This window comes from Cynocephalus volans, chromosome 10 (genome assembly GCF_027409185.1).
Source record: "Cynocephalus volans isolate mCynVol1 chromosome 10, mCynVol1.pri, whole genome shotgun sequence".
Classification (NCBI taxonomy): domain Eukaryota; kingdom Metazoa; phylum Chordata; class Mammalia; order Dermoptera; family Cynocephalidae; genus Cynocephalus; species Cynocephalus volans.
The window spans coordinates 44,143,396-44,166,935 of record NC_084469.1 but is presented as its reverse complement, the minus strand read 5'-3'; the positions used below and the strand labels follow the sequence as shown (position 1 = coordinate 44,166,935).

General features: G+C 49.7%; 1 protein-coding gene across 5 annotated transcripts in view; it reads left to right on the top strand.

The window, feature by feature from the left end:
- TOM1L2 (target of myb1 like 2 membrane trafficking protein) overlaps positions 1-23,540 on the top strand; it is a 115,431-nt gene that overhangs the window by 75,341 nt on the left and 16,550 nt on the right. For all 5 annotated transcript variants that reach the window (XM_063109379.1, XM_063109377.1, XM_063109376.1 and 2 more), the window contains exons 5-11: positions 4,026-4,160; positions 5,654-5,812; positions 8,930-9,046; positions 18,005-18,138; positions 20,609-20,657; positions 21,126-21,249; positions 22,921-23,038. In XM_063109379.1, coding sequence (XP_062965449.1) covers positions 4,026-4,160; positions 5,654-5,812; positions 8,930-9,046; positions 18,005-18,138; positions 20,609-20,657; positions 21,126-21,249; positions 22,921-23,038 — 836 coding nt within the window. The remainder of the gene's footprint in view (positions 1-4,025; positions 4,161-5,653; positions 5,813-8,929; positions 9,047-18,004; positions 18,139-20,608; positions 20,658-21,125; positions 21,250-22,920; positions 23,039-23,540) is intronic.

Sequence of the window (23,540 nt, the reverse complement as noted above, 5' to 3'; positions counted from 1 at the left end):
GTCTTCTGGCTGCCTTGTAGTCATCCAAAGCCACCTCAGCCCCCCCCAAAAAGACAGCCCCTCAGGCTCGTGTACTCCAGAGGACCCTCCTCTTCAGAATGCCCGAAGAAGTGCACCCTCTGTTTTTTGCAAGACTGAGCCCAGGGTGTGGACCCTATGCAGTATGGTTCTGGGGCTATTTACCTGACACGGGAGCGAGGGCTTGGTTGGCTTCCCCCTACCATGGGCGTCTGCTCTTCTGGAATAGAGCCGGCTTCCCTGGTAGACACATTGAGAGCAGAGCAGTCTGGTTAGTGACTTGCCAATGCTCACTTCCAACCCCTTGACTACCTGAGGCTTTGCTTCAGGCAACCTTTAGTTTTCACCCCTAAGTTTTCACAGAGCCCTTGGCTGGTCTTTGGCATGTGTTCCTTTTTATTTCTTCACGTTGTCCCATTTGTTGAGAAGATAAGAAGGGTGCTCCTGCTCTATGCCATCCCTCAGCCTTTCCCTTGACATTGTTTTCAAGAAGAGAATGGTGTCATCCTGGTAGTGTAACCTCAGTGTGGTCACGCCTCCCCTGCCCTGCCCCTCTTCCCCAATGCCCCAGCAATAGAATCTAAAAATATTCTCTTTCCACTGAAGGTTTTTCTTTCCGAAGAAAGTGAGCTGATTGGGGTGGGGATGGGAGTGGGGGCAGGAAGGCCAGAAGGAGCTGAGGTACTGTGTTCTTTAGAGGTGTCAGAGGCCTGGCGGCTGGGCCTCTGGCCAGATTCTGTGTGGATGGCAGGCTCTCAGGCTTCCCTGTCACTGGAAGCAGGAATTCTGGTCTGGGGGCATAAGCAGAAGATGACAGAAGCCTCCTTTTGTCCAAAGGCACCTCAGAATCCATAGCTTAAATCAGCAATTGTTTATTGATCTGAAATTTGATGATTCAATACTTTGTTAAAACTTTGAGGGATACAGAAATGAATAGCATATGCTTCGTGTTTGTGTAAGGTTTTAGTCTGGGGTTTCGTGTACAATCTAAAGGAATGAAGCAGATAAAAGCATGGATTGATCTCTTTCTTTTCTCCCTCCATTAGACATCCCTCTGGGTCTTTCAGCCCCCTAATAACTGTAGCCACAGGCAAGACAAGAGGGAATTTATAAAGAGCATGGCTTCCAGTGAGGTGGCCAGTCGGTCATTAACCAGCTTCCATGACAGGGGCCCTTCAGAGGGTACCAGTGCTTCCACATCCCTTTACTTTCTGATTTGGCAGCTGTTGGGGAGGACAGCCTGCTCCTATCCTCTCTGCCACCCCTGGGCTTCAGATTAGGGACTCTGAGAGTGGACCAGACCTCCTGAGGTTGGCCACATCTCCCCTGGGGAAGACTCTCAGCTGGGTCAGGCTTCCAGAGGGGCCCCTCCTTTGTCACTGTCACTTCAGTCTGTTGACAGCCTAAGTGGCCATCTTTCCTCTGGTCTCTGAAGTAGGAAAATAAAGATGCTTAGTAACCGTGAGAACGGAATTCAATTTACCCCGACAAATGCTGACTGACTGCCTTCTCTGCGCAAGGGTAGGACTCAGTGTGTGCCTCCTAAAGGTGTCTGACCTGGTGTAGAGGGAGACAGGAGCACAGTTATTTAGGCAAGACCCAAGAAGATTCTGGGACACATAGCATCTCTGGATTTCTCTCACCTCAGCATTTTCACATATGACTGTCCTTTTAAAGCTCCTCCCCCCCCGCCATTTGTTCCTCTGCTGGCATCAGAATCTCGTTCAATAGAGATTACTGTCATGAACATATGCTCTGTTAGCAGCCACCTCACCCAGACTGCACAGGGGTCCCAGACAGAGGTTGGGATTGTGGCAGGAGGGAAAGGGGTGCATGAGCCAATACTGCTTGGTTGCAAATAACAGATGCCATCTCCAGCCTGCCTAGGCAAAGAGGATAGTTTGTCATGACAAGGCAGGGCCTCCCAGAAGCCCAGGTCACCCAGGCCAGAGGTGAGACTGGGCCTGAGAAGCAACAGAAGGGATCAGGAAGGCCCTCTTAATCCTCTACTTATATGTCTGCACCTCTCAACACACCAGCTGCTCCTTTTTGAGAACACAGGCTGTCTCTGCCCCCTGCTCCTGGGCTGGCACATGGCTGCCTCCCAGGGCCCACATTTATAGAGGACAGTTTCTCCTACCCAGTGAGAACAACCCACCTCCCAGGCCAAGCTCATGGGAGGAGGAGAATCTGATTGGCTCACTTTAGGACATACATTTCCCTCCTCTCCTCACCCCACGGTGCAGACACAGCTATTGGGCATCTCTGTGGGCGTGCAGGAAGGGCAGTGACCCCAGGAAGTATCCACTAGTTGAAGAGAGTGGGGTTCCTTAATTGTCATTCTTATTATCTCCAGTTTGGCGTGGGTAGGTAGAGGGCCAGATGAACTGAAAGGAGCCCTGGAGCTGTTTGTACTCCCACAGAAACAAGCATGAAGTGGCACCAGGAAGAACTGCTGTGCTGTTTCTTCCCCAGCCCCCCACTGTGGCCTGAAAAACTGGTCTTCAGACTCTAAAGTTGAGACCCTAAACTAACATGCTAGAACATTTTGAAGCTAGAGTCACAGGGCTCCGCTGGGTTTTGAGTCAGGTGGAGTCAGCCAGGCAGCTGGTGGGGGCTGGGCTCTGGGGCATCCTTGGGGGGACATGTAGGGTGGGCCAGGCAGCATTGTTCTCTAACTGGGCCTCTGCAGGCACCTACAGCCCCCCTCAGAATCCAGAAGGAAGTTGTGGCCAAGAGGGGTGCCCTGGTGCGACGGTGTTAAAACCCCAAGTATGCAAATTAAATAAGTGGATGACGGAAAGCCAGGCTGACAGTACTCTTTGTAGTAAGTGAGATGCATTGGTCTTAATTAAGGAAGGTTTTTGGAAACTGACCTTTTAACTTTGCATGGGTCTGTTGGTTAGAGATAGAGTTTCTGTGGCTGCCTCGGGATTGGTTGGAAGGCATTACTGGAGCCAGGGAGGCAGTTAAGTGCTGTGACGATTACGACTTGGTCATGGAGCCATGAGCACTGGAGGCTCTGCTGCCTCCTCTGGGTACGTATGGTGACCAGGGCAGCATGGGATTGGTTGGCCTTGTTTCTGGGGAGCCCTTTGGGTATACTTCTTTTTTTGATACATTCTGTTAACTTCCAAAGAACAGAATTTTTTTTTTTTTTTTTTTTTAACTTTTAAGAGTTTTATGAATTAATAGAAATGGGGCTCTTTCCTATCCGTGTTGTGTTTTCACTTAGGGGAATCTAATGGTTGTGCTTTCCAGTGGGTTTTTTGAGTTGGGCCCAGGTATGTTGCCACTGTTGGCAGCATGACATAATAGAAGAAGCTTGGGGCTGGGAGCACTCCAGCCATGGGCCCATGTGTGGATCCCTCCGAGCTCTTCTGCCCCTGAGCTGCAGTCATCTCACCTGCCAGCAACGGGACTGGGCTAGGCAATTCCAGCTTTAGCAGTCTCTGATCTATGAGGAAACCTGGAGTTAGCCTTTATTGCATGTCACACATAAATTTCTCTTTTCCTTTCTGCTCAATTTGCCCATGGTCCCCGCCTCCACCAGCATAAGCTGTCAGGGCAGAGTGTGATGATGAACGTGCATGAGGACCCACCACTGCGCTCCTGCACTGAGGGCTCGTGTCCTACCGTGAGGCCACTAGCTGAGCCTTCCATCCCTTCAGCTAAACCACCCCCACAATTGATTTCCTTGTGATTAGGGAAATGCTGGCATTTCAAGATGTGCCAGAGTGCATGGGGTGTTCTCTGTCTCCTCTCCAAGGAAATACAAGCTGAATTAAGTTTTGTGTTTTTGTTCACGCTCAGCAGCACCATTGAAAACCGGGAATTCACCAGCCATGTTGTGGCAGCGATTGCAGGAGGAGAGGAACAGAGTAGGTTTTCCAGTGCAATTTACATTTGAGTGCAGGAGAGTGTTGGCCTCAGAGAGGACATGAGCTGCTTTGGATTTTTAGACATAGTGAGAAACGCTCCTAACAGTCCTTCTTCTGTCCTCTCAGGCGTGGGCTGATGCCTTTCGAAGCAGTCCTGATCTTACCGGCGTTGTGCACATATATGAGGAGTTGAAGAGGAAAGGGGTTGAATTTCCCATGGCAGACTTGGACGCTCTGTCTCCCATTCACACACCACAGCGGGTAAGCTTCCAGCTGGCATTTTCTAGAAAGACCTACTGCAGAATGGGTGAGCCAAGCTGCTGCCACCATCCTTCTGCTGCTCCCTTTGAATTATTCAGCTTGTCATCATGCTTTCTTAAAGCTCGAGGGCATTTCTTTTAATAACAAGGGGAATGCAGAGTGAGACAGCTGGTTGACTGGTGATTAAGTGGCAGCAGTGTCTCCCCCACCTCCCTCCCTGCTTTTCACACTGACTAAGGAAGAGTATAATAGAGGGATCAGTTCAGGCGGTTTCATGGAAATGGCTGCTTGGGCGGAGCCATCCTGTGAGGGACATTAGCACCTGCTCTTCAGAGGCCCATAGAATCTGGTGTGGGAATCCCATTCTCATTGCCTGAGAGCACCAGAGCATCTTAGAGCAGTACAGAGGGATGGATGTTACTCAGCATGGGGCAAAGAAAAGCTTTCTGTTTTTTCAACTGTACGAGTCAAATGGATCTAAATTTTTTTTTGAGCTATGAGCATTCAACATCAATCCAGTCCTGAATTCCGTCAACCTTGGGACTCAAGGCCCAAAAACGGCCCATTTAGGGACATCCCGCTGAAGCTCTTATGATGTCAACAGTAAGTGGAACATTGTGGACAGGGCAGCTCTGTGCTTCAGAATTGAAAGCACACTGGTGATGCCATTCGTGGTTTTGCAGGGGAGCTAGTCTCTCTAAGGGATGGGAATCAGCTCCTAGCCCAGAAGACAGCCAGGAAAGCTCCAGGATCCGCAAGAGGCACCTTGTCCCCGTACACTTTGCCTCGCTGACCCCATCTGCCCATCTCTGAAATGGGGACCTCAAGAAGGACAGCGTGCCTGTGCATGTCTCGTTTGAGCACATGAGTCAGAGTTCCTGAGGCGATCTGAGAGGCTCGGAGGAAAGGCACAGGAATTGTACTTTCCAAAGCATTATTCTCATCATGATCCCTCCAAACCACTCACGATGCTTAGTGGAGTAAACATAACCTGTTTTATTATTCTAATAATGACAGAACAGTGGTGTTGTTCCTATAATTACAAAGAACATTTGGTAAATTGCATAATTACTATTTATATTAGTCTACTTGTAAAGACCAAAATATAATCTTTTGGTACCAAATAAGGATTCATGATTACCAAAACTTAATAACAAGCCCCCCCTCCACTCGGATCCTGAGGTGGTCTTCATAATGGGAACCATGACCAGAATGCTCACAGAGCACTTTGAGTTGCTTTGGTTGTCTGTCACACACACCTTGTGAGGTAAGTAGAGGGAGGAGTCGGTGGTGGCCCCACCTCATGGATGGGGAGGCTAGGCTCAGAGGGGTTCTGTGAGCCTCACTGGGGCAGCAGTGGAGCTGGGCCTCAGCTTTTCTGCAGGCAGCTCTGCTGGGAAGTGCCACTGGGCAGGGGGCGGGGGAGGAGAGCTGTCAGGCCCAGCCGCACAGGCAGCCCAAGTGAACAGTGGACTTTGTTTTTGCTGTGCCAGAGCGTCCCTGAAGTGGATCCAGCTGCAACCATGCCCAGGTCCCAGTCGCAGCAGAGGACAAGAACCAGCTCCTATTCCTCGCCTCCTCCTGCTCCCTACTCATCTCCGCAGGCCCCGGCTCTGAGTGTGACTGGCCCCATCACGGCCAGTTCCGAACAGGTAGCTGTATACTTCCGGGCTTCAGCTGACCATCCTCATTCACCTTTCCAGGAGACACATACAGAGGCCTCCCCAGACCAGACGCTGTGCTGGGTGTCAGAATTACAAAGATGGAAGAGCTCAGTCCCTTGGGAAGACAGATGATGCCAGGACAGTCATGCTAGAATGTGGTCACACTGTGGTGGGGAGCAGAGCCAAGTGCTCTGTGAGCCCAGGGTTGAGCAGTGCATGGAAGGCAGTTCAGGGAGCTGACACACTGAGGGTCCTGAGACAGGAGTGGGGCTTTGTCAGCTGAGGTCTCATGCAAGGAGTGGCATCAGCATGGGTGGAGGCGCAGAGGAGCAGGACTCTCTCAGGGAACTGCTGGTAGCTTGACTGGAGAGTAGGTCCTGTGTGGAGCCCAGGTGGCGGAGGAAACAGTGGCAGAAAGAGAGGCGAAAAGCATAGGAATGCAGTTGAGTTGTGAATGGGCTTGTCTATCACACAGGTTTAGATCTGTCCTGTAAGAAACGACATCATCAGAAGCCAGTGACCGGATCAGCAGGGTGCCTGCCTACCTTCCTGGGCTACTTCCCAATAAGCTAATGCAGTTTTAACCTAAAACTGGATTTTTTTTAGATGAATTGTGGTGACTGGTCTTTAGATGGATTTATAGAATTCCCATTAGTTAAAATTTGAGAAATGGTCAGACTTGAAAAAAAATCTATTCAATGTTTATGTTTTGAAATCCTTATTTACTGTTTGTGACAATGTCATTCGGAAACTCATTGAAACAGAGGGGCCAACAGGGAGGGGGAGAGAGAAGGGGAGAGGTTGGATAAGGGGTATAAAGAATAAGTATGATTTGTAATAATGAATATGCTAATAATAATTTTAAAAAAAGAAAGAAACAGAGGGGCCAAGCGATTGAGTGCAGGGGAGGGCAGCACTGTGCCAGGCCTGCGTTCTGTTAGCTTCTCTCCCAGCTCTGAGGAGGCAGCATGATGCAGGCAGGAGGAGTGAACTGCTAGTCATACAGGCCTGGGCCTGAGCCACTCTGCTGCTCACCATGAGGCTTCTGTCAGAACATTTAGCCTTAGTTTCCTTTAAGTAGAACGGTGACAGTCCTTCCCTCTTATCCCACAGGGCAGCCGTGGGCATGATGGACAGCTGGAAGAGGCTCTCATGGTGGCCACCTCAGTGCTATGTGCACCTCTGGGGGAGGAGGTCCAAACCCACAGCTAAGTGTAGGTTTACATTACCTGTGGGCCTGTGTCACTGATCCCTGCCCCTCCTCGTTACCCACACTGGCCAGGGCCTTCCCTTAGAAAGTCTCCAGCTGTATCTGTGGGCAGAACTGTGCCCTTTCTGCTCTGAGGGAAGGCAGAAATTGTTTGAAGTTAGACAGTCATGAGCACTTCACTGAGTCGCTGTCAGTGCGTTGGGTGCTCAGGAAAGGCCCTCCCAGCAGCCAGCACAGTCGAGAAGATGATATGTTGCCCTTATGCCTGTTGCCCCTGGGGGAGAATGGACACAGAGGCAGGCAGGTAGGTACCCAGCCAGGCTTAGGGGACCAGCACTTCAGAGCCCACGTGGTTGCTAACTGTAGCAGTCCTGGGCCTCCCTGGCCAGAAACCTCTTCTCAGCCAGAACTTTGGAGGAGGTCCATGGGCCATCCACCAAGCAGAGCCAGGCAGAGCCTCACAGGACCTGGACTATTTTCCTGGTTGACCATTGGTTGAGGTCTCTTGTCCCTATCTCTATGCTGCAGGTACAGAACTCAACCCAGCAGGCTTTCTGCACTAAATAGTGAAGGGTCTGCTGAGAGGACTCATCAGCCCAGGAAAGGCTGCCGTTGCTGCTGCGATGGAAACTGTGCAGGGAGTGGGCCTGAAAGAGGAGGTGGGAATGGTCGCTTCTACCTCAGGAAGGGCGAGAGAGAATCAGAAAAGGCTTCACTGAGGAGAGGAGGTGTTGCTTGAGCTGGGTCACAGTGCAGGAAGAACAACTTCACAGTCCGGCTCTCTGGACATTTGAGCAGGAACGGGAACCACACATGTGCAGTAAAGAGCGTGCACATGCCAGTGCCCTTCAGGCACTTTCAGCCACCCTGTGATGTGGGCTATTATTCCTGCCTTCGCATAGGAGAGGAGACGGAGGCTCAGAGAAGCTCTGGGCGTTGCCACTGCTGTAGAGGCCCCATGCTCACAGGGTTTTCTAGGGCCCCTTCCAGTGTCCTGTGGCAGTTCTTGGATTTCCTTCCAACATGTATTGGGATGAAGAGGCATTCCTGTGCAGATTCTTCTATGATGCCTCACTGTGCATTGAAGGTCCCTGTGGCCTCCACAGGGATGTCTCGAGGGGTTTAGAGAATGAAGGAGGTGATCCGAAGCACAGGGCTGGAGACAGAGGGCAGAGGGTTTACAGTGTTGCTGTTGCAGGAGAGAAGGCTCAGGCCTTGGCTCAGGTCTGCGCTTTGGGGAGCGCTGATAAGTAGGCAGACTGGGTAGTTTTCAAGGGGTCGTGTTACCAGCTAGGGAACTGGGGAGGAGGGAGTCTCCCCTGTGGTCTTCTCTCAGTCCCCCTCCCTCATTCTTGCACACTGGCCAACCTCTCAGAGAATCAGAGTATTTAGATTATAAAACTCCTAGGGACAGAATCTGTAACTATGAGGTTCATGGAAAAGGATCTCAGCCATGAAGGGACCTTAGAGCTCTTGTATTCCTACACTTGGATTTTAAAGAGCAGAAACGGAGGCCCTGAAAGGTTAAGTTCTTTTTTACTCAAGGTCCTGTTGTGGGAGAGCCGAGATCGAAAACCAGCTCAGTTCACTCCTGACCCAGCGCTTCTCACTGCACAGTGCTGCCCCAGTGTCATGGGTAGCACAACACCAATGACAGGCTTCTGGTGACCAGGGCCCTTTGTGGTGGCCTTGCTTCCCCGTTGAGTTCTCAGAGCTGCCATCACCCTCACAGGCAGGAGGGAGATAAGAAGACTTTTATGGCACACATTTGGAAAGGTGACCTAGATCTCAGTGAGTGGGACTGTCACCAACCTGAGGAGCTAGCTGGTTCTGATATTCCAGGTACAGGGTGACTGACCTCTCCTTCCTGCTTTCCTCCCTGTGGCCCCCAATAGATTGCCAGGCTGCGGAGCGAACTGGACGTTGTCCGAGGAAACACGAAAGTTATGTCCGAAATGTTAACAGAAATGGTCCCTGGGCAAGAGGACTCGTCTGATCTGGAGCTGCTGCAGGTTAGGAGGACCCCATCTTGTGGAAGCGCTGGGCCTGAGCACAGATCAGCTTACCTGCTGCACACTGTGGCAGGACCCCACTTAGGCGCAGCAGTGAGGCAGGACAGGTCCAGTGGCCCTCTTGTCAAAAGGCACCGAGTCCACATGGGCTCTTGCTCAGCCTCATGTTTCCGTCTCTCTTTTTTATCTTCCTTCATAATATTTTTTTCCTGATTATAAAATGCCAGCTGTAGAATACATGACCATCAAAAGAAAAAGAAAGGACAGAGAAGAAAATGATAATTTTCTTTAACCCAAGCATCCACAAATAACCACTGTCGACATTTTGATGTCTTTTCTTTTATACTTTCTTCTGTTTATTTTAAATGTAGTTGAGTTCATACTATGTGTACAATTTTGTGTATCGCTTTGGTCCCTCAATGTTAGGTCATAAACATTCTGAAGCAGGCCTTTTCAGCCTTGATTGCACTTAGGCACCCTTCTAGTAGAGCCTTACCCCTGTGATATTCCTGAGCCTGAGATAAAGTTTGAAGCTCCTGTTCTTACTCCAAATTTTGGAAGCGTAGCAGAAAAGGGTCCGGGAACAGGCCAGCCTGCTGTCCCACCCTCAGACTAGAGTCAGGTACCCGACCTCAGGCCCATTTCCCAGGCCAGCCATGTCCAGAGCCATTGACCCAGCCTCAGACAACTCTGGCATTTGCAGAAAATGGCAGTGGCACTGCCCGTAGAAATGGCGACTTTTTGGAGGGGTAGAAGAAAGATGCTGTGAACTGCAGGTGCCAGATATTCTGCTGCTTGGGTGCACAGGGTGCTGGTTGGGCAGTCCGGTGTGATGCCTCTCCATGTGTCTGCTGCTGCTGCTGCTGCTGTTTTTGTTCAGCACCCAGTTGTCAGTCCTGGCCCTCTGAATGCCATACCTCCTACCCTGCTATTGGCACACACTTGCCTGCTGTGAAGGCTCGGCTCTAATGGCCCCACCCTTCAGGAGTATGCACACCCAGGGTGGCTCGGCCTGGTCCCAGGCTGCTTCTTGTAGTGCCCCCTTGCTACTCCAAAGCTGTCAGCTCCTATGGGGATGAGGATAGATGGAGGCCTGCATTGGGCCTAACACAGAGCACATCCCTAGGGGCACAGAGATGCATGAGCTGAGGTTCCTGCTCGGGAGGAGCTCACAGCTTAGTGCAGGAGATGGGAAGCGGAACAGCTGTCTCCATGTAACCACAGTGTCAGCTGCTTGCAGCTGAGACAAGGTACCCTTGCCCAGCCCCAGGGAGTATCCCTGAGTGGCTTCCCGCCAGTCCCTAGGCCTCACTGCTGACACCAGCCTCAGACCAAGCTTGCCTCAGCTCAGTGGGTCCAACTGTCCATGTGCCACACTCCATGGGACCCAGCCTCCCTTTAATGCATCGTCATTGGGCTCCATTCCTGGCTTGCGGGCGGGGTTCTGCCAGGCATTATCCAGATGCATAGGAATTTGAGGTCAGTCCAGAAACTGAAAAGGCCTCTTGAGGCAGCTTTGTGCTGTGTCAGCGTTGAAATTCCTGCTGATGGGGGGTTTGCTCTGGACGGAGCTGAGCTCCTGGCAGCAGGGGGTGGGTTGAACAAAGCCAGGATGCTTCCAGACAGCCAGAGCAGAGCCAGACAGCAGCAATACTGTGTGTGTGTGTGTGTGTGTGTGTGTGTGTGTGTGTGTGTGTGTGTGTGTGTGTGTGTGTGTGTGTGTGTGTGTGAGAGAGAGAGAGAGAGAGAGAGAGAGAGAGAGAGAGAGAGAGAGAGAGAGACACTGGAGTTTTTTTTTTTTTTTTTTTAAACAATCCTATCAGCCAAGACAAACAGAACCTAATCTCCTGGCGTCAGCTCACAGTTTTCAAAAATAGGTTGCTTCCCATGACATTTTCCTTCCCTCTGTTTTCTTCCAGCTCCAAGCCTACCAGCCCTCACTGCTATCTTATAAATCAAACAGAAAAAGAATGATTCTGGGTGTCAGTGGGAGGCTGTCCTTTCAAGCATGGGAGATTTGGGAGTTGGGCCACACTGGGCTTCCTGACTGGTGGTCTCATGCCTCAGCCATCCCTGACATCTCCCCTCCTCTCCTTCCCTGGCAGTCAGAAGCCAGCAGGCAGGGTCTCCCAAGGGTTAGAGCTGCACTAAACAGTGAGCCTTCCACATGGAAAAAGGCCACAGTCTGCTTGGAAAGTGCTGGGATCAGAATGCATCCCCAGGACCTCACAATCGAGCTGGAGGGCAGCCAGAGTGCTCAGGGCGGAAGCAGTCCAGAGCTCTGTGTGCTGGCCAGGGTTGCGAAATTAAACACATTTGTCACCAACCCAAGTGTCCCCGCCAACAGAAGCTGTTCCCGACTTGAGTGTAAATAGCTGGGTAGAAGGTGGAGGGGATGGGGAGAGAGGTCATTGGAGGTGTCAGCCCCGGGATCCACTGATGTGGCTCATCATAATTGTGGGCAGGTTATGTCCTGATTGCTTCCTGCATGTTGCAAAGCACTTCCAGGCGAAGGCTCCTACAGCCTGGCTGGAGTAGCAGGTGGGAAAAACAGGAAGCTTGGTAGTGGAGCCATTTGCCTGAGGGCATGTGGGTAGGTGGCTGGTATTAGAGGAAAGGCTTAGGCCACTCTCAACACCCTGTGCTGTCAGCTTAGCTGGAGCCCCCGAGGAAAATGGAGGCAGGGTGCCCTGAGTGAGCACAGCAGCTCCTCCTCACGGGCCAAGTGTCACATCCTTCACTGTCTGAGCGGGGAGAGACCATTGTGCAGCTAGTCCAGCTCCACAGCCATGCTCAGATTCCTCTACAGCATCTTGTCTAGTGCCTACTTGATGTATCTTCACAGCCCCAATGACCAGCTGTTCACGGCAGCTCAGGGAAGTACTTCTGTTTTCAAACCAATGTCTCAGACTTTGGGAAACAGCACAGCAGGTAGAGAGAGTGCAGGCTTATGAATCACTGGGTTCACATCCTGGCCCTCCCCCTGACCAACTGGCTGGGTGATGCCAGGCAAGTCACTGGCCCCCTCTGAGCTTGCTTCTCCTCCATTGGTCACTCTCATCTTGGAAGTCCTGGCACAGAGCAGGGCACAGGTGAGTCCCCTGTATATCGCAGCTTCCGTGACTACTGTTGGAAAGGCCTTTCATGCACTGAGCTAAAGTCTGTCTCGGGGCTGGCCGGTTAGTTCAGTTGGTTAGACCGCAGCCTTACAACACTAAGATCATAGATTTCGATCCCCATACTGGCCAGCTGCCAAAAGAAAAAAGAAAAGTAAAGTCTGTTTCCCTGTAACTTTGACCCTGGTCTGTCTCCTTAGACAACAGAACAAAACTAATTCCTCTTTCACATGAGTAGGTCCTTGAATGTAGCCCACCTTGTAGATGAAGAGGCATTTCTTCATAAGAGGCTGACTCTGTGAAATGGAAAACCCTGCTCCATCTCCTGTGTGGCTGTTAAGCCATATCTTCCTCATCTTGTACATGAACACTTGAGTCTGGACCTGAAGTACGAGACTCTGCATCTGTCCCTGCTATAGTGCATGCCCTTGGCTGCAGCCTGAGTCCAGCTTTCTGGGATCTTTAAGATCCTGATTCTGTCTCCCAGTGCCCTCTGTCTCTCCCAATTTAGCCTTTTGAGCTTTGCCTTCAATCGATAATAACTTTTAATTAATCCAATGATGCCAAAAATGGATGTTCTTATATGAGCAGTTATCAGATAATAGAAGAAGCTGTTCTGCTCACTGTTTCTTCAAGTAGAAGATGGTGCATCCCCTGTTGCTTCTTGCCTCTCACTTCAACAAAGACAGAATGACTAAGGCCATTTCTCTAGAGAAATCTAGTTTATTTTACATGTTTAACTTCATTATTACCCCTTTCTAGTCAACAAGGACTTTCTTCTTCCTCCCATTTCCTTTGCAGCAACAGAAAAACAGATCTTCAGGACATTATTCTGTGTTCCTTCAAACTTGGAGAGGGTTCGGGGGAAACCCGTAAAGATGATTAAAAGACTGTTTTATGAAGTTGGGATGAGAATATCTCTTGAGGAAAAGATAAAGGCATTGGAATTAATGAGACAGAAAAGAGAGGATATTTGATAAGGTGTTCTGATAGATGGAGGGATTTTGCACAGAGTGACCAGCTGTTCTTCCCCTCTATTGAGAGCTAGAGATAGGAGGCCAAAGCTGAAATCTTTAACGTTTAGGAAATTCCTGTCCCAGTCTTCCAGCTGTTGCACAGTGGAAAGAGTGACCGAGGCAAGCTGTAGGCTCTTGTGTCTGAGACTCCAGAAGAGAGTCGCTCTGAGTGGTTTGGAGATAGGAGAGGGAAGCAAAGGACAGTTTCCCAGCTGAGTCTGCCACGTGAGCAGCCAGCTGGTGTGGTGGTGGCAGAAATCTGAATGACTGATCCTCCTCTTGCCTTTTGTCTCTTCTTTTTTCTTCTTTTTGAGACAGTAACTTAAAAGGTTGAAGTCAGGAGGTGGAAACATTGTCTGTGCAGAGACCCCTGGAGATCTCTGATGCAGTAGCCACAGGCCAGAGTCTTTGGGTCTATCTTTAGGCATAGCTCTTTGGAAAGCCACTGGGATGCTCCTCCAGGATTGGAGCTGAGGGGCTGGGGACAGTGGGGAGAGAGGCAGCAAGTGCAGGGCCAAAGCAGGTGTTTCTGGTGCTGAGAGTCCATGAGATTGCTACTTTCTATGTATGTCCTTAGGTCTCATTCTTCCTTCAAGCCAAGATCATAGTGTTAGAGCCTCAGAAATCACCTAGCACTTCCCAAACATTTTTTGAAAGCAATGGAACCTTTCCTCCACAAATAGAGTTCTACAGTGAACGGCAATGTTTAGAATAGATAAAAGCAGCGCTTCCCTGGCTGCTACAGCGGGAAGGGGGTGCCCCCATGCTGTTAAGGCTGCTGAGTCCCCTCGATGGCACTCTGCAGAACTTCCTTGTGTGTCCAACCCCTTATTTTACATAGGGAGAAGCAGGCCCAGAGAGTACTGGGGGCTTGGAGAGCGTATCTAGTCATGGGCTTCTTGCTGCCCGTGCTTGGTCACCAGCACCCAGCTGGGGCTAGGGCTCTGTGGGGGAGACTGAGCTTAGCCCTTGCCCTCTTCTATCTGGAGTCTTGAGGAGGGAGAGGCTGTTGGGGGTTCCCAGAAAACATGCTGGGTGGACAGGGAGATGGATAAATGGGAGACATGAGGTAAAGCTGGCACTGTAAAATGTTAATGGTAGAATCTAAGTGATGGGTATAGAGTGTCCACTGTAAAATTCTTTCTACTTTGCTATGTGTTTGAAAATTTTTATGATGAAATACTGGGGTGGGGAAATACCTTGAAGTCTTGATGGATGAGTAGGAGTTTGTTTTATGGAAAAGAAGGTAAGGGATGTTGCAGGCAGAGGGCTGACTTCTCAGGAGCCCCTGAGCAGTGTGGCAAGCGCCTGAGGCCACCTGCTATCCTGGAAAGTCTGAGGTATGTTTGAAGATTGCCCAAGGGCTCTAGGTGGGGAGACCGTACACCTGTTTCCCACAACGTGCTTGCACGCTCCCCTGACTTGCAGGTCCTGTGCTTTGTAATTGGCCTGCAGTTTGGATGGGAAGTGACTAACTTTTTTCCTTCTCCATACCCACCCAAGGGCAGCCAGAGCTTGCTGCTTGGCCACAAGCACCAGACAGAGGCCCCACTTTTCTGTACTGGGCCTATTTGGTGGGGTCTGCCTTTGCTAGAGGGAGTGGACCCTGAGCTGGGTCTCTAGATTCTTTTGCTCAGAGATTTTCCACAGACACCTGGAGTACTGGAGGGAGAAGGAGCTCTGACACTGCCTGGCCAGTCCTCATGTACCCAGGCATACGCACATCCAGGGAGGGAGGAGACATGCTCAGGGGCCCCGGAAGGGTCTGTGGCAGACAGCAGAGAGGCAGATACTCAACTCTTTCCTCTGTCCCATTGCCCAGCCTCCCCTGCCCATGGCTCCAGCTTTCCCACTTTTCCATCCTGTGCTCTTTGGCCAGGTCTCCTTCTAGCGTTTTTTCCAAAGCACTGGGTAAATCTGCTGCCCAAGTGTCGGCCAAGTGTCTTTTGTTCTTTCAGGTAGCAGAGGAGGGTGGTCTTTTCAAGTTAACTTAAATCCATGCTCCTTTGTCAGCCCTAAGTAGATGCTCACTGCACTTTAACAATGTATTAGAAGTACTATGGTTGTTTTACATCGTGCATTTCAGTCCTGGCTGCTTGAATCCTTCCCATGATCTAATGTGATTGCTTCTTTTGGGAGTTTGGACATTTAAATTTTCGTGTTTGTTTTAGTGTTGAGGGCCTGGCTTACCGTTTAGTATCACTCACGAGCACACTTCATTTCTGTATTAGGATGTGTACTGTGATTGTCTCAGTGGTGACTGGGTTTAATCTGTTGAGCGTCCCCAGCACCCGTGGCAGTGACTGTGCAGCAGTCCCTCACTAACCGAGACCAGGCAGGTTCCAAGGCCCAGGTTCCCTAGCGCCTCTCTTCTGGCTGGTCTGGGACAGGAGCCATTCACAGTGAAAGACAATGTGCACCTTGTCTACTGGATATTAGTGTCCTCTGCAATTAATTTCCAGTGTTCCTCTCTTATTATCAATTCTAACACTTGTCTGTATGTTTGTAAATGCTTACTTCTGGTTCACTGGGGCCTGGGATGAGTCCTAGAGAGGGAAAATTAGATTTTAGATGAACAAGAATTCCCCATCCTCTGAGAGTGCTGGCAAGAAAACTGAGCTTATGTGGATAACTGAGACAGAACATTGGTGAGGAGCTGGTGGCTTGGGGGGACCAAGGGTTCAGAGTCAAGGTTCCCAAGACTGCCTGAATGGAAACCCTACATCAACTATCTTTGACCTCTCCTGCCCCCTCCAGCCCTAGCCTTCTGATCCCTACTCCTTTCTGCATCTCTCCTGCTGGTAGGAATGTTACCCAGCTGGGCTGCTGTGACTTGGGCTGATTCCTGGAAGCAGTCACCCGAAGCACCTAGTCGGGTAGGAAGGATGATTCTGGTCTGAGCCACATGCACCAGGCTTCTTTCATCTGCTGCCCCCACTTTCAGGGCAGGAGCCAATGAGGGCTGAGCAGCCGTGGCAGGAGAAACAACAGAAGCCGGCTAGCCAGGCCTGGCATTTGCCTGGCTGTGAGTTGATTTGCTCTATGATGGACAGGTCTTTTGAGTCCTCACCTTGCTCCTACCTGCAGGATCAGTCCACACATGTCCTTTTGGCAATGAAGTGGTGTGTGTGTGTGTGTGTGTGTGTGTGTGTGTGTGTGTGTGTGTGTGTGTGTGTGTGTGTGTGTGTGTGTGTGTGTGTGTGTGTGTGTGTGTGTGTGTAAGGGAACACCATCTTGATTCCTTGGATGAGTACAGATGGAAGGAATGCAACTTACCTTCATTAATTAATTCTCTCAAAAGCACTTGGGGAGTGCCTCCTATGTGTCAGGCATGGGTACTGGGGAAACAGGGAGGAGAGAGATCTTCTCTAGAGCGTGTTGTGGGGCAGAGTACCCAGGAACATGTGGAAGGGGCACCCTCCATTATCTACTTTGTTGTTTCACCACCTTGGTGATCCGATTTGGCAGATGATTACTGGGCTTTTTCACTGTGTGTGGCTCGGTGCAGGGCTGAAGGGCATCCACAGTGGATGAGTGACAACACCCCCTCAAGGAGTTTATGACTTTGTAGGAGGGAAGACCTTCCAGCCAAGCTAGTCAGATTGTGACACAAAATGAGGAACTTAAACAGCGATTGCCTGTGTCTGCTGTGAATAGATAGTTACTTCCACCAGAAACATTTTCAAAAGAGGTGGTATTGAGGTTGAGCTGTGAGGACTTCTTTATGCCTTAGCCCCTTAACTCACTGGCTCCTCAGCTCCCTCCAGTGTCCATGTAGGTGGGGACAGCATTTTGCCTCTGCTTTTACCCTGTATGGTCCTGGGACTTGGCACTTTGTTCCTAGGCAGCTCCTGTGGTCAGGGATACTGAGCGGCCAGCCTGGCAGGGCTGCCAGTCCCCTCCTCAGGATGGCAAGGAGCCTGGCAGATATTTGAGGAAGTTCACAAGCAGTTTAAACAAGAGCATCAGTAGGGCTGCATTGTGGAGGAGGTGAGGCTCATGGAGGCCAGGCCATAATGTGACTAGACTCTGTCTTCAGGGGGACATCACTTCTAAGGGTAGAGAGGGCTCCAGTGGTGACTGGGATGCACAAATATCATCTTTGGCTAGCCATGGAACTCTGTGGGAGCTTGCTGAGCTTCTGAGCTCTCACAAGGTGACAGCCATGCCACCAACATGTACCTAATGCAATCATGCTGGTCCTGGGAGTATAAGTAAACTGATACTGTCTTTTTGGAGAGCCGTTTACTATTACCAGTCAATATTCTAAATGACTATACCCCTTCACCCAGAAATTCTGCTTCTGAGGAACTCTTCCTATGGAAGTGCTTGCCCAAGTGTATAAGCATGTGTGCATACAAATGTTCATTGCTGCATTATTTGGGTTGGCCAAAAAAAGAGAGACCACAACCTAAATACACAACAATAGAAGAATAGTAAAATATGTTATGATACATACACGAAGGAACAAGGCAGTCTATACAAAGTAAGGGGGAAAGGTGTCTGGAATATTTTGTTGAAGAGAAAAAGCAGGCTGTAAAGAATTACATTTCTGTATTTTTAAAAATGATTTGTACAAACATGTACTGATGTACATCCAGCTGTATGTATGTATGTATGGACATTTGTCTATTGCACTAAAAAAGTACTTGTTTCCTCGGAGGCCTGAGGAGGGGCCTTCTGCTTTGCATTCTGCACACATCTGGTTTTATGAGCAAGCATGTACTCCTTTTGTGACTTTTAAGAATCAGTACAGTTTTTCAAAGGAAGTAGAATGTGACCAGAACATACCCAGTAGGCTCTGCAGCTGTGCATGTGTTCTCTAGGAGCTGAACAGGACCTGCCGGGCCATGCAGCAGCGCATCGTGGAGCTCATCTCCCGTGTGTCCAATGAAGAGGTCACCGAGGAGCTGCTGCACGTCAATGATGACCTCAACAATGTTTTCCTCCGATATGAGAGGTAGGAGCCAGAGTTCTTTTTTTCCCTTGAAAAGATTATTGCCATAACAGAGTGGCTTCTTTCATAAACGGGGGGGGGGGGGGGGGGAGGAGTTGGAAAATACTCATCAGAAAAACAGGGAAATGCTGGTTACTTGTTGAGAGCAAGCAGCAGGAAGTTGACATGCAGAATGAGGCTCTGCCCTTTGTAAGCCTCTATCTGTCTTTCTCCCACTGCCCCTACCACCCCCAGCCATAGGGAGGGGTAGGACTGGGGGGTCTGGGTTAGGAGCTTCTGCACCTGCTCCTTTGATGATCGTTTCAATTTGAAAAGAATTAAAGGGAAAAAAAATCTCTGAAGAAAAATGATTTCCTCTTTTCCATCTTTAAAAAAAGAAAAAAAAGCTTTGCCCTTTGCAAATGCCAGTGTGCCTAGGGCATTCAGGAGAAGCAGGCAGAGCATAAGTGCTGGAATGCTGCTGCTTAGGGAAACATACACACATTCAGTTCAGTTCCTTCTGCAGCCAAATCATTTTTGGGTTTGAGGTAATAAATTTGCAAATTCTTTTCCTTTCCCAAATCCTTCTCTCAGGACGAAGTCTTATTTAGACCTAGTTTTAAATAGGAGGTATAAGAAAGGCAAAAACAGTTCTTATCTCGTCATCCTCACGAGTGCACCTCAGGCTTTCCCAATGAGTGACCCAATGTTGGAACCAGAAAGGACCTTGTGCAGGCCAACCATCTCCCCTTAAAGATACTGCGATACTGCCTGAGAGGGTGGGACAGTGGCCTGACTTTCCTGGAGACTTGAGGTCCTGGCCCCCACTGGCACACCAGCTGACTCACAGCTTACTGTGTGGATTGATTGGGAGTCAGTTAGGGTCAGTGGGGCAGATACTTGCATCTGCATTACTTTTTGAGGGCTTAAAGGGTGATTTTGATGTGGCTGTCACAACCCCAGGCTTTGTCTCAGCTTTTAACTATAGAAGTAGGGATGGGTGGCTCTGTGTCATTCTGACAGATGAAGAAACCTCTGCAGTAAGAGTGTGTAGTCACCCAGGGGCCCCCAGTGTGTCAGTTGGAGAACAGAAGCAGATCTGAGAGCCTTGACTCCCAGCCTGAGGCCCCTTTGTCTTACCATGTGGTTCCATTTTCTCAATATTAAATGGGCTTGGATTTTAACCTGTTAAGCCCATTTAAGCCCTTGCTAGAAGAGGATAATAGGAGCTGTACTGGCTAGCTGACAAAAACAAAGAAAGAAACAAACAAACAAACCTATAGGATTATAGTGGCTAATGTGGGCATTTTCACCCAAGAGTCTACAGTCCCAACATTACAAACCTTGGGGCCAGCTGCCTTGAGGTGCCGTCCTGGTTAGAGTGCCTTTGATAAGACTAACTGTCTCTCAAAGAGAGTATGAGATAAGTACCCAGTATTAAAATTTTTTCAGATATATTAATATTCCTATTCTCCTTCTAAACCACTGTTGAAAAACCACATAAGTCTTTCTTAAAACCACAGTGGAGACACACTGCTTAACCAGATCATCCCTTCTGGGGATCCCTTGTCACCAGGCATTGACTTCAGCAAGTTGGGAGACAATGTGGAGCCACGTGCCTCACTAAAGCTGGTTTCTCCGACTTCATCTGGAAAAAGTATCTTAGCTACCTCCTTGCCCATGGTGTTTTGAAGTGTTTTAATATGCAGAGTATGATCTATCTCCTGCACCCCTACACACACTTCACCATTGCTCTCACCTGCCTAGATGAGGATGACTTGGGTATGGGAGAGGAGAGGCTTCCTGCACTTGCTCAAAGCTAAGTCCCATCTGCAGCCAGCAGATGGGTACAGAGGAGCCTTGCAGACAGGCCTACCTTGCCCTCCCAACAGCCCCTCCATGGTTGGCCCAAACTTCTTTGCAGCTATTAGGCCAAAGCAAGGGCCCTGTGCCTGTCTTCCTCCTCTTGGTGCCTGTCCCATGTGTGCCCTGCCCCCTTTCCTTCAAAGGTTGAGTTGGGGGCATTTTGGCAGCACTAACTAATTGCTCCCCAGCACAGCTCTGTGAAATGGGGAGGGGTCTGCAGTTATTGCCCAGCTTTGAAGATAGACATTTGAGATGACCCAAGGTAAAGTGGTTGACCAGCCTCCCCTCTCGGGGCAAGAGGAGATCTCTCGGCCCAGGTATGTGAGAAGACAGCTGAGGGTGCTTATGGTGGCCTCCTCACTGTGCCAACCAACTCCCCCTCCCTGACAACCAACTTGGGGTGCTGTGTGAGAGGCAGGAAGGTTGATCGTCTAGGGGAGCCCCATGCAGAGGAAGGCATGGCAGAATTGTGCGTGTGTGGGCCCACTCCCCCCGGTTGCCTCCTCCTCCCCAGGAGCCTCTGACTCTGCTCAGTCCAGGAGCTCTTCACAGGACCAGTGAGCAGCACCGCAGGGACACGGCATGGGCATCCCTCCCTCCTTACTTCTGCTTTCTCTTCCCCTGTTAGATTCGAACGATACAGGTCGGGCCGATCAGTTCAAAATGCCAGTAATGGAGTAAGTATTCCTCCGGAATTTTCTCATCTCCTGAGGCCAGGCCTCCCCCTCCACATTATGGAGGCTAGGAGACCTGCCTCAGTTTGGCCTCACCTCCAGTTTTTCTACTGGGGTTAAAATATTTGGGTGATTGAAGAGTAAGCTCTGGTTGATGGGATACTAGGGAAGAGCTAGCAGGCACCCTAACAGGAGGGTGGCAAGGAAGCCCCAAGTCTACAGCTCCCAGGACAGTCACTGGTGACTCAGCACTGCCTCCTTCAGGTGAGGAGGGGGAGGAGGCCAGTGGGCAAGGGCTCATGGACAGCCAAGGCCTTCTCGCGCCCGGTGGGGGAGGGAGTGTGCTTCAGCACACTGTACTGGGGCAGCATTGACGCTTTTCCACTCAGAACACTGCGGTTGCCTGCTGACTTCCACCTCAGAGCCTGACACAATGTTCTGGGGCTTACTGCCAATCTTGTGTTCTGACAGGTACTGAGTGAAGTGACTGAAGACAACTTAATAGACTTGGGGCCGGGCTCTCCAGCTGTGGTGAGCCCGATGGTGGGGAACACGGCGCCCCCATCCTCCCTCTCCTCCCAGCTTGCAGGCTTGGGTGAGTGTCTCATAGTGGCAGAAAGGGCCTCCCTACCACTAGCCTCCTTTGCAGGCCACTTCTCTCTCTTTGTTGGAAGCCCTGAAAGAAAGCCTTTTGGGGAATCCACATGAAAGTTTATTCCTGAGTCCTGGCCAGTTGTCCCAACTTTAGTTCATAACTTCGTTTTCTAAGTTTGAAGTTCAAACCTGTGTTGGAAATCAGGGGTGGGGGAAGTTCCAAGGAATTGAAAGTCATTTCCTTTGTAAAGAAAGGTAACCTGCCGTGTTTTATCTGGAATATTCCTTATGGTTGAAGTGATTTCCTTTTCAATATTAATGAGACCAAGTATGGCCAATAGGTTTCAGTTCATTGGCTGCTTGGAACACAGGTTCGAGAAGGATAGTGAAGCCACATCAGGGCTTAGAAGCCGAGTCTTGATTGATTGGTGATGTCTGCAGTGAGCTTAGAAACAGAAAGGGGTTGCACTGACATATTTGCTCTCCTCTACATACACTATCAAATCAACCTAAAATGGCCCATTGTCTGAAACTTAGAGGAAACTCCACTTTTCCATAGTCTGTTCAATTTGAAAGTGTGTATATGACTCTACATGCTTCAGTTATTCTGGATGATACCAGTTGATAACAAATAAAATTATAATATTGAAATAATTAATAAGCATGGCCCTCAGAATTCTTTCTTCTATCTTGCTTTTCTGTTTTCTTTTTTTCTTGATATTTCTCTTTCTACCTTAATTTCATTTCAGTTGAATTAAGCTTTTATTTAGTGGCCTGTTGGTTGCTGTAATTCCAGCTTCTCAATATCTCATATCTGTAGCCAGTGTTTCTCTATTGGAACAGATTCTCTGCCTTCAGTCCATCCAGCATATGGCCACCAGATTTAATATCTAAAATTCAAATTTGATTCTGCTGCCTCCCTTCTTAAAAACTTTTTGTGTTTTCCCCACCAACTCCTGGCATTTGAGGCTCTTTGCCAGCTATCTCCCACCTGCTTCTCCAGGCACCTCCTCCATTCATTTCTCCCCATAAGCACTGCTCACTTCACACATCCTGGACTTCCAGACCTGTGCCTTTGTACCTGCCTTTCCCCGTCTCCTCCCAGCATACTCCCACTCATCCTTAAAGACCCCTCTTGTGGTGGTTTCCGGTCTTTCCCGATTTCGCAAGCCAAGCCCTGCTGCTGTTTGTCTGTCTCCCACCCACTCAGTGAACTTCTTGAGGCCAAGGACCACATTAGATTCAATTTGGTCCACTTGAGATCTACCTCTGAATATGGTGGGTATCTAAGAAATATTTGCTAAATAATTAATGACCCAGGTCCTTAGACATTGTGATTGAGTTCATGAAGGGCCCACCTGAGAAGGGCATTGTGGGAAGTCTGCAGATGCAGTGGCCTTGGTCCCTGCCTTCTTGCCACCAGCAATCTCCTTTTTGTCCATGATGACTCTCCCCTCTTAGAGCAGCTTGGGGGGCAGTAGCTGTTCTGTCCTCCATCTGGGGCTGCCCTGGCTCCTCCTGCATGTTGTACACTGAGAATTCTGATGAAAGCCTCACCCCAACCCCCAAAGAACCTTAACCTACTTGCCGGCATCCTAGCTTTGGAGCCCTCCATCAAGTCCACAGTCCACATTTTGTTCTCATCTGCTGCTCATTTGTTTTGTTGCCACAGACTTGGGGACAGAGAGCGTCAGTGGCACCCTCAGTTCACTCCAGCAATGTAATCCCCGTGATGGCTTTGACATGTTTGCCCAGACGAGAGGGAACTCCTTGGCTGAGCAGCGCAAGACGTATGTGGGGCCCCTTCCAGTAGCTGTCTAAAGATATTGGGGGGCGGGGAGTGATTGACCAACCTAAAGAAGCCAACACAAAGAGGTCACAGGCCAACACAGATAGGCCTTTTATTTACCAGGAACTTTACTGCCAGGAACTTTAAAATATGGCTGAGAGGACTTGGCATTAGATGTATATGTTGAATGAATGCTACCTTACCCACGACCTTGAGGTTGATTGTGGTGTGATTTCTCCTGTCAGTCACAAGAGACTATTTTCTCTTCTCTTTCCTCCCCACACTGCTGCTGCAGACACTGAGTCGTCCATCCCCTCATCTGCCAGAGGAGCTCAGAGGCAGGGACTGAAATAGGTTCCTAGCAGCAAGATTTTCCTGCCTAAAAACTGTTCAGGGCAGAGACTTCTCTGACAGCAGCCCTGGCAAGGATGAACCATATGGAACTGGGGGAGTTTATTCCAAAATAGACACCTCCGGCATCTCAGGGAGGCAATGAACATGCT